Source organism: Zeugodacus cucurbitae, chromosome 4 (assembly GCF_028554725.1).
Source record: "Zeugodacus cucurbitae isolate PBARC_wt_2022May chromosome 4, idZeuCucr1.2, whole genome shotgun sequence".
NCBI lineage: Eukaryota > Metazoa > Arthropoda > Insecta > Diptera > Tephritidae > Zeugodacus > Zeugodacus cucurbitae.
Genome location: NC_071669.1, coordinates 25,486,863 through 25,498,436, shown reverse-complemented (window position 1 = coordinate 25,498,436; position 11,574 = coordinate 25,486,863). Strand labels below are relative to the sequence as shown.

Sequence of the window (11,574 nt, the reverse complement as noted above, 5' to 3'; positions counted from 1 at the left end):
TAAAGACTTATTGATTTTGTATTTAAGAAATATTATATAATAAATATATTTTAGTACTGTGTCTACAAAAGAATTCGAAATAAAATGAAGGTGAACGAAGGAAACAAACGCTTGATTGTAATTATTTGATTACGGTATTAACAACGCTCTATTCATGAGTCTCCCTAAAGTTCAGTAACTGCGTGTATATTTTATACATATGTATATGCACGCGCCTGTATTCGTAAAGTTGTATACTTAAGCGCTAATTCAAAGAAGATTGTTGTCACATTTCTTCGCAAATAATAAGTGATTTGATAAACATAAGCAAATACATAATTACAAATACGTGAAATTTATATCAACTCAATTTAATTTGAACTTTAAGAGTGTGATGATTACGGAATAGAATCTGCTAAATATGTATATTTGAACTATGATATGGCGCCTACAAGTATGCAACACTGCTTTTTAGTTACCTCTATCCTCTATTTTTAAATAAATAAATACTAAAGTGCTAAATATAAAATAAGTGCACCAAGAGGAATAGTGTTGTAACAAATAAAAAAATTTTATTTATTTCGCAATTATTGAAATTTCGACCAATATTATTTCGACTAAACCTAGATACTAGCAGAAAACATAAAGTGATTTATTTTATATTCTCTGGTGCTACAATATTTCATAATATTACAAACATTAGTCTGGTGAATTTGAGAAATTCCATGTTGCCGATCATTTCACGAAAGCAAGGTCGTATTTTTTTATTAAATAGTATATTGGTCTGCAATTATTTTCAATGTTAAAAACTCTTTCAACTCAACCGAATATTTAAGTTAAAATGCTAATATTAGGTTTAATTATTATAACTTGTTAGATTGACACATAACAGGGTCATTCATGTGAATAACGAATGAATTAAATATTATTTGGACAAAATAGTTAATATATATTTTTCTATGAAAAATTAAAGGGAATTAATTTGTTTCTGATGGAATAATTAAATAGAGAGTTAGATTTCATCCCTGCTTCTATTTCATATAGAAAACGAAAGCTAATTTATTTTATTTATGTTAATATTAAGATGCTGATTTCAAAAAGAGCCATCTGAATTGAAACCAATCCGATAATCTTCATATAAATACCGACTGGTTTTAAACATTTCTATTATATTAATGATATTCATTGTATTATAGAAGAGACTATTTTTATATCCTTAATATTTTTATTACTTTACTTTGACTGTTAAAAATTTTCAAATGAGCTCAAATAAAATATCGAGTGTATTTATAGGTTTAGAATCACATAAACTAAAAAAAAAAAAAATCTGAAATCCTGAAATAGTCGTATTAATCAGTTTTGAATCAAAATTACATTTATTACCTTCCTGTGCCTGCTGTTGTAGTTTCTACGTAAAGTTCTAAAACATCCTTCTCACAAAATTCACATTTTAGAACATATATTCTAAATGAGTGAATGGTGAATGTATTGGAAAGGATATGCACCAAAGACAAAACCCTTCCGTTCCGTAGAATTTGTTTCAGGAGCATGCGTATTCTCTCAAGTACACAGAGCTTTTACATTTCGTTGGAGCTTAGTGCCTTCAATAAATTAACTTATTTATTTATTAAATTTAAAGGCAGATTCAGTTGAAATTCGTATATTTTTCTTATGAACATGTTTACTGACTTTTAGGACCTTTTATGGAATCCGTCTTTTGTAATTTTTTTCATAAAAACAATGTGTCACTTCATTATAACAAACTTGTGGATTTAAAAAAATGTCACGGACAGTTCCTTGGTTTAGTAGTTATGTACTGTTTAGTGTTATGCTTCAGATGCTGGTTGACATGGGAAATGCTCAAAAATTCTATAAAAATATGAGGCAACTAACTGAAGGTTTCAAAGCCGGAGCATTCTCTTGTAGGACGCTCAGAGGTGATCTAGCTGTTGATGCCCAGAGTATACTGAATTTGTGAAGGGAAAGTCTAACACCAGGAGAGGTCGAATCCGATTCCCCAGTCGATGAATATGAAACAGATGTTCCATTGCACGACCATGAAGAAATTCGAATATCAACTACCCGCTTGAGGAACATCAAACCAAACAACATCAGCTTATTTATAGAATATGGTCGAACGGAAGCATGCCCGACGATTGGAATCTTAGTGTGCTCTTCCCAATCGATAAAAAGGGAAACTCCACAATCTGCGCCAATTACCGTGGGATAAGTCTCCTCAATATCTCATATAAGGACCTATCGAGCGTACTGTGTGAAAGACTAAAGTCTACCGTCAACAAACTGATTGGTCCTTTACATATAACTCCATCTTCCTACAACTGACCAGATCTTCACCATGCGCCCAATATTGGAAAAGACCCATGAAAAGAGGATCGACACAGACCATCTCCTTGTCGATTTTAAAGCTGCCTTCGACTACACGAAAAGGAGCTGCCTCTATGCCGTTATGGCTGAATTTGGCAAAACTAATACGGCTTACACACCTGACGTTGAGCAACATCAAAAGCTCCGTCAGGATCGAAAAGAAGCTCTCCAAGCCGTTCGATACCAAACGAGTCTTCAGATAAGGTGACTGTTGAAAACAATACGAACTGCAGAGCTAAATAGAGAAGGTACAATCTCTTATATAACTGTACAGCTGATTGTGTACGCCGATGATATTGATATCGTTGGAAGCAACAACCGCTCCGTTAGTTCTGCTTTTTCCAGACTGGATAAGGAAGCGAGCGAGTGGGTCTGGAGGAGAATGACAGACAGAGACAGAGACAGAGCAGTTTTTCTGAGATAACACCAGTCTATCAAAATAAGTGACAACTATGGATATGCTTACAACTATATATGATATTCTTTTTATTAATTGATGTTGATCTTTTTTACATTTTTACATCTAAATAATTATGTGCGTATGTTTTTACAATTGCTTTAAACTAATTATAGTACATACCTACATTTAAAATACTAATCGTAAGAGAATTTTTCACATTTCACGTACATATGTATGTACGAGTATGTGTATGGACACAAGTAAGTTGATTCAACAGTTCAACAATGATTTATATTCGTATAAGTATAGTTAATAACGGTGTTTTCTTTGCAGTCCACCCCAGCGGCTTAATAAAGAGAACCTCGGTGCTGCAGGTGTTGCATCAGATGACGGTCCAGCATATTCGGCTCATTGGATAGGGTCAGCGTCGACGAGGAGCGGTGAATTTGTGGGAATCCATCGCGGGCGGCAGCGGCGGCGGCAACAGCTTGTGAGCGTAGCAAATTGTTGCGGTTCACCTGGCGATAGAGATCGATACCACGAGGCCGTGAATTGCGACGCGCCGTATTGTTGAATGTGATTTGTAACGAGAGACGTTTCTGCGACAATGCGGCCAATTGTTCCGGCGACAGTTCTATGACTTGTGGTGCCAAGGGCGAGGGCACGGTGTATATCGAATTTGGATTATTAGAATTGGCATTGTTCGCTGCGCCACAGGTGCAAGTCGAAGTGACGGAGATGTTGTCGTTGTCGTTGCTTATGCCGTTTTCCATGTTGAAGATTTGATTTTCCTTGCCTGTGCTGCCAGCGGCTGCGGGATCTTTCTCAAATATCTTAACCACTGGCATGGGGGGAGTTAGAATTATGCCAGCTTTACGGAACTCTTCCAAAGCGTCATCGTAAGTTGGCAGCCCTGAGACAATTGTATACGATGGAAGAGATTCCACCTCGTAATCTGGTGGGAAGTGACGACATATCTCCACGGGTTCGGGATTTGTGCGATCTGCAAAGAAAATGGATATACGATTTATATAAGTAACTTTTTGACTTCATGCTGGTTTCATATACAGCAAAGTAGAGTGTATAGGTAAATTTGATCTAAAAAGGACACTAAAATATTAAGCTCCGAACGACTGGTATATTTTATGATAAAATTATTCATATCAGGAAAACACTATTTGAGAAAGCTGCACTCGTTACACATTTACCATTATATTGGAAGAGACTAATATCAGTCAGGAACTACGTGAGTGGGATAACACTTTAGAACTCAGAACAAGGTTCCATAACAACTGTGAGACTTTGATGTAGAGATCTTGATTACTAACGATGAATTCAGAACAGTATTAGCTACGAATTCGTAATTGTTAAAAATACATCTTAAACTTAAAGAGTTACTACTACAGATTTCATTTTGCCCCAACTCCGTACGAGATTCTTGAGTATCCAGCAACCTTTAGAGAGATGACGATCCATTCTGATAATAGAGCGGCGATACTAGCCTTGGGTTCGCTGATTATGCGCTCCAGACTTGTTAAGGAATGCTTATCTTCACTATCAGTGGCATCATTATACTTTTCGATTAGACTGGTCTAGGTTCCTGGCCACAGCAGAATCGCGGAAAATTGTAAGGAGGGGAGCTTGCAAGGTCAGGAACGTCAGTTCCACTATTAGTAGCGTGGAAACATGTAGGAGCACTATTGTGATATTATAGTTTACTATTGGATAGATGGGCCTCGGCTGAGCTGGACATGCGTTGACACAAGCACTTGCGCATTTGCCAATTCCTTCTAACCTAAGGTGAATCGCAGGAGGTCTACCATCAGTAAAGCTTACTTCTTCTTAGTCGTAGGGGTTCTCACTGGCCATTGTCCCATTGGCAACTACGCTGTAACGTTAAAAATCTTACCGAACGCTAGCTGTAAAAGCTGCATGGAGGAGGACTAGGTTGAATTATCTCATCACTTTCTTCTCGAATGTTTCGCCTTTGCGAGATCAAGACAAAGATTTCTCGGATCTCACTTGTTCGAACAACCGCGTGAAATAGGGAATATATGAGTAAAAAATCATCTCTGCATCATTTGAAGTATTATTCAATTCTCTATAAATTGATTTTTTTTTTTTAATTTTGTAATGAATTAGAAACGGGGGACTTTATTAGCAAAAAACAATAGACAATTTTAGGACAATAAGACTGTGGACTATAAGGAGATATAGTAAACAAATCGCCTTCTTTTCTCAAAATTACAAAAAAGAAACCTCTCTATATTCACTTAAAGGTTATCCAGCAACATTTGGAAACTCGTGTTTTGTCATTATTTAAATAACATCCGTTTCACTGCCTTCATGAGCAGATTCACACCTCTAACTAATCATTTTAATCATATAACAGAATAAATGAAAGGGTTGATCGCCAATTGCCTTTTTAATGTTTTGAAATTATGTTTGCTATAAATAAACTAAATCCACCCCATAATTAAGAAAAGTCAACTGAAGATTAAGCGGAATACAAAAGAGATACAAGACACACTGGGAGATACTAAAAAATATACATATGTATGTCCATGGTATATACTCATATTGAGCTACACTTGGAATATCATACGAATTAAAAAACCTTTAGAAAATAGTACTTAAGTTTTTTGTGATGTAAGAAATATGGAAAATGTATATATGTATATTTTAAAATTGACCAGATGGCCATTTTGGAACCCCTACCTTTCATAGTATATACGTGCATACTCAAATTCAGTATTGCTGTATTCGGTTGGAGACTTCCAATGGACCAAAGTTTGCGACCAGTTCTTTTGCAACTGCGTAACATTGCTTACCGCCAAATCATTACTTTCCCCTCAACTAGACTTGACAGCATGACGCGCACGTCACAATAAAAATAGTAATAAATGTACATTTTAGAATATCATCAATTTCAAACGCCCCACACCACACACCGCAAGGACGACCCCAGTGAAGTGACGTAAAAAGGTGGCACACGACAGCACATAGCAACCGAACACACATACACTCGCGAATATATTACACGAATACACAAATACAAAGGTGCCTTATGCCATATGCTGCTGCTCCCCACAGCCGGTAGCAACACTTAAAAAACGGGGTGCTTTCCGACCCGGAGACAACCGTGTTGCACCCACTCAATTGAATGCGTAAAACAAACAAAAGGGTGTGAAACGAAGCAGACCCAATGAGTTTTGGAGTTGCTCATTTTTAACTTGCAACATTTACACGCCGCTAACCGCGTCTCCCCACCACCACCATGTGCCCGGCACCTGCCTACCAACGCACACCCCCAAAAACAGTGTAATGTGCGCTCTTATACGCCTCAAAGTATGCTAGATGGCGTAGTCAGCATGAAACTAATCTCCGAAAACGAGCCAAAATACCGTTAACGTCTGTACGAAGCTGTTTTCATTCATTGCTCGCTACCAATTGTATGAGTCATAGTTGCCGGCGCTGGGGAATTCCCATTATTGGGGATTTCCCAACAACAATCACCTTCAGCATGACTGCGAAAAAAATTGCTTTAATTTAGCATGCAAGCGAAGCGCAGTCCTGCCGTTAAATTGTAAAAAAAACTTTATTGTAACCAAAAAGTGTGGCTGTGGATTATTTGAATGTAACACACTCCTTGCATTTGCAGGGATGATTTCCGCCTCACACACAAATGAAAGTGAAGTTTAATCGAAATGGGCGCTTGTAAAACGGCATGCTGGTTGTTTGCGGAGGCTGTTGGTTATTGCAACCAAAACAATTCTTTTTTAACTTTTATTGAAAGTAGCAGTGACTGATTTTAGTGAACTTTGATTAAATTTGAAGTTACATCTTCTCAAAAATTGCTTCACTTTAACCCGAATTAATCCACGATTACCATATGGTAACGCAAAATTTATACCTATATTTTCATAAATAACTTGAAAATTTCACTATAAAACTGCTAACTTCTCAAAATACGTAGGTGTATTTCATTTCAGAAAACTCTGAAACGTAAAAAGTTCTGGCCGTGCCGTGTTAATATCATTTAACAGATAAAAGAAAAGATAAAATGTAATCCTTCGACAAGATTAACCTCAGAAGAATCTAAAGATTTTGCAAATAATGTATGAAAACAAATAACGTGTCTCAAGTCTTGCATCGATAGTGAGCTTGTACAGTACCTATTTTGTGAATATCGTTCACTTACACAAATATTTATCACATGGACGATATGTTCAAATATATTATATATATTATATATATATATATATATAATATAATATATTTAAAATGGCTTTTCTGGACACCGTTTATGAAATAACCCAAGGATATCTGCAGGTGGTTGCCAACTGGGCGACAAAAATCGGCTTAGCCGTTAATCCTAGTAAAACCGATATTATGTTATTTACGGCCATCCATTTTGAGGATGGACTGACGTTAGTTGTCCAAGTGGGATCTCCTGTGGCGCAAGGATCAGCCCTTTAACCTAATCTAACTTAGACTCGATACATATCTGGTATAATTGAACCCTTCGAAAATAACATATATACATACTTATATACATAATCAACAATAAGTTTCATGCCAGAAATGTTCACAGCTTTGCTATTCTCCGACGTAAAAAGATCGTTCTTCGTAGAAAAAAGTTTTGCGGCGAACACCGCAGATGGTGGAACGATGAGCTGTGCGACTTGACACCATTGACAGAGTTTAGCGAATGAAATGACATCGGTTGCGCTGGTTAGGATCTTGGAAGCAGTTGAAAGTCTTCCATTCAGTACCCGCTGGTGGAAGCAGAGGAAGAGGAAGACCTCCTCTGTGTTGTAAAGACTCGACTATAATCGTGTAAGCGGTATCTACGCCAGTAGAGGATAATAACTTGTTTTGCTGAATTTTGCTCGATTATTTTTCAAAGAGAACAACTTTTTTTTTAATTCTATTCAACTACTATAAATAAAAAGTTTATAGCAGAATAAGTTATTGCAAATATTAAATTGCGCTTATAATTTTGTCTATGAATGAAAGATAGTTTCTTTCCGAATTTTTTTCTATTACATCTCCACTAAGAATTCTCAAAAATTTAGTGTTTTTATCAAGGTATCGATATCGATCGGATGTTACGATTTGTTTACAATGCAGTACTTTATCAGTATTTATGAAATACTCTCATTAGTCCAAGTTTGAATGTTTCATGAAAATGCAATGAAGATCCGCTTATGAATTGATGCATTGCTGTGAAGCTGTGGCACTAGAAATCGAGTTCATTGCACCGAGTTTACGAAAATTAGGCCACGATCGATTCACTGATAAGCGCACCGAATTAGGGCCGGGATCAAATGCATTGGTACACACCGAAGAAGAATTTAACAATTTATGTAGTTTTCTATGAGTAAGTGCGTATGTATGTGTGTGTGACAAGTGACAGAGAGTGGCTGATGTGATAAGAAAAATAAGTAAAACGAAATGGTAAATATAAAGAGATTGGAAATGATCTCATGAACCAAAATCCACTGCATCCACACTCAACTGCGTTGCTAAGTTTTACTATTTCCAATAAAATGAATATTTCGAATATTGGATTATTCACGCACTAATGCACTAGACACACGTATGCATGTATGTGTATGCGAGCACGTTTTACTTGCGATAAGCTGATAAGCTTGGCTACAAGTCAATATTTTGAAACTACGGCAACGAAAACATACTTGGGGAAGACCTAAAACCTCCTAAAATACACATAGCAACTTTGCAAAAACAAAAATAAAATAAAAATCGCATGCACAGATACACAGACACAATGCGAAGGTCACACGTTTTTAGTATTTTATGGCGGGATTTTACGGTTTATGCCCAGTTGTTGTTGTTTTCTTGGGGGATTAGCTCTGAAGGAGACCAAGAAATAAGTAAAAAAATATACACTTTCACAGCAATAATAACAAATACATATTTTCTTCTCTGTTTCCTTCCCACACAGACAAGGAACTTTGGGGGATTTAGTCATGCTCCCCAATATAAGATATGCAGCAAGCATTGACAAAAGCACAACTGTGAAACGACCTTGGTACATACATACAAGCGTACTCAAGTCAAACATATTTACAGTTAGGGGATGCGGTGAAAATTAGCCCCAAACGTATTTTTAAAGCCCGACACAGTGGAGCTCCCCACGTACCCAAGTGCTTGGCATAAGTATGTGTGTATGTGCCTTTATATATACATACAAAGTATTTGTATGGATGAAATCTGCTCCTTCAGCTTAGGAATATTTCTTGTGCATTTTGAAGCGAGCGAAGACTCTTTAAGTGAAGGTTTTTTCGCCCCAGGTTTTATTGGTATAGTTGAGGAGCAAATGGCAATGGTTAGCTTTCTTACCTCTAAGCCATATTAGTTGTGAGTAAAGTAGATTTCAGTAAATTGGCTGTCGATAGTTGTCTCTCTTCACTAGCTTATGATTTATTGTAAAAAAAATAGTTTTTCTTGCGGATTTGAGTTCATGCCTTTATATAGCTGAGTCGAATTAAAAGCGAGTGAGATTTATAGTTTTTCGATCTACTTCTGAGATAGACACTTCGGAATTGGAAAGCGAATTTATCTTAATGGCAATACTGCCTGATAAAATTGCGTATATTTTAGATCGATTTCTTTAGTTTTCTTTTTTAAGATTTCAAAAAGTATTTCTAGTATCCATGTGTGAATTTACTTTTTTTTTAATTCAAGAGAGCCATCGTCAGCTCATACATTTCTCTAAAGGATCCCAAGACTTTTTAGGTCATTAAAATTAGCTATTTCTCATTTAAGAGTGGAAAGATGCTAGTTGATAGGCATTCTAATAACAAGCAAAATGATAATGAGACATCATTTATCTTTCTTTTATAATTTTAAATTGTATTATCATAAATTGTCCTGTTTTCATATTCATATATCCATATATAGATATACATATTCTATATGTATGTATATTCAAATATATGTATAAAGACTCTGCGAATGCTCATGCATACATTTTTACCTCTTCGTTCGTCGGCGATGTTATAATTTACCTTAATAAGCTACATACATATATGGTACGAGTATAGAAAACTTTCCATTCTAATTTCCTCAACGATAATATTCCACATGACAACGTTTCCCGTTCCTGTTCATTTTCTCGTGTTCCTGTTGTCATTTTTCAAACATTGTCAACTACATTTGTGGGTGCGCGCATGATTTATTTAGTCGGAATTACAATGTGATTTTGTAAGCAATGTTTTTCTTTTACTTTTGGAACACAACAGTACTGCACTAAAATTTCGTTTAAAATAGAAAACGGTTAAATAATGATTACAAACTGTAATGATTACCGAAACGATATTAATTTAAGAACATATTTAATTTATAAAAATCTTAAGTAATCAAATGTAATGTAAAGTAATTAATATTAATCAATTATATTTAATTATATTTGACAATTTAAACAGACTGCCTACCTCGCAACGTTGCGATCGACCACAACACGTTCGGGGTGGGATAGATATCGAGAACTGAAGAGGGAAGCGAGACGCATTTGCAGACGTAAAAAGAAAGAGGCCGAAATGCGTGAGTATGAAAAGCTTGAAAAGCTGGCCGACATGGGTAATGCTCGAAAATTTTATGAAAAGATGAGGCGATTAACAGAAGGTTTCAAGACCGGAGCATTATCATGTAGGGACCGAGAAGGTAATCTGGTAGCGGATGTCCAGAGCACACTGGGATTATGGAGGGAACACTTCTCCGACCTGCTCAATGGCAGTGAAAGTACAACACCAGGAGATGGCGAACCCGATTCCCCAATCGATGACGATGGAATAGATGTTCCATTACCCGACCATGAAGAAATTCGAATAGCAATTACCCGCTTGAAGAACAACAAAGCGGCGGGGGCCGATGGATTACCGGCCGAGCTATTCAAATACGGCGGCGAAGAACTGATAAGGTGCATGCATCAGCTTCTTTGTAGAATATGGTCGGAAGAAAGCATGCCTGACGATTGGAATCTTAGTGTGCTCTGCCCAATCCATAAGAAGGGAGACCCCACAATCTGCGCCAACTACCGTGGTATAAGTCTCCTCAATATCGCATATAAGGTTTTGTCGAGCGTATTGTGTGAAAGACTAAAGCCCACCGTCAACGAACTGATTGGACCTTATCAGTGTGGCTTTAGACCTGGAAAATCCACAATGGACCAGATATTCACCATGCGCCAAATCTTGGAAAAGACCCGAGAGAGAAGAATCGATACTCACCATCTTTTTATCGATTTTAAAGCTGCCTTCGATAGCACGAAAAGGAGCTGCCTTTATGCCGCGATGTCTGAATTTGGTATCCCTGCAAAACTAATACGGCTATGTAAGCTGACGTTGAGCAACACCAAAAGCTCCGTCAGGATCGGGAAGGACCTCTCCGAGCCGTTCGATACCAAACGAGGCTTCAGACAGGGTGACTCACTATCGTGCGACTTCTTCAATCTATTGCTGGAAAAAATAATACGAGCTGCAGAACTAAATAGAGAGGGTACAATCTTCTACAAGAGTGTACAGCTCCTGGCGTATGCCGATGATATTGATATCATCGGAAGCAACAACCGCGCCGTTTGTTCTGCGTTTTCCAGACTAGATAAAGAAGCGAAGCGTATGGGTCTGGTGGTGAATGAGGACAAGACGAAATATCTCCTGTCATCAAACAAACAGTCGGCGCACTCGCGTCTTGGCTCCCACGTCACTGTTGACAGTCATAACTTTGAAGTTGTAGATAATTTCGTTTATCTGGGAACCAGCATTAACAACACCAACAATGTCAGC

General features: G+C 37.0%; 1 protein-coding gene across 6 annotated transcripts in view; it reads right to left on the bottom strand.

Annotated features, from left to right (window-relative positions):
- Positions 1 to 2,821: 2,821 nt before the first annotated feature.
- Positions 2,822 to 11,574, bottom strand: part of LOC105215879 (uncharacterized) — a 76,992-nt gene continuing 68,239 nt past the window's right edge. For all 6 annotated transcript variants that reach the window (XM_011190063.3, XM_011190059.3, XM_011190058.3 and 3 more), the window contains one exon: positions 2,822 to 3,767. In XM_011190063.3, coding sequence (XP_011188365.2) covers positions 3,112 to 3,767 — 656 coding nt within the window. In that variant the 3' untranslated portion in view covers positions 2,822 to 3,111. The remainder of the gene's footprint in view (positions 3,768 to 11,574) is intronic.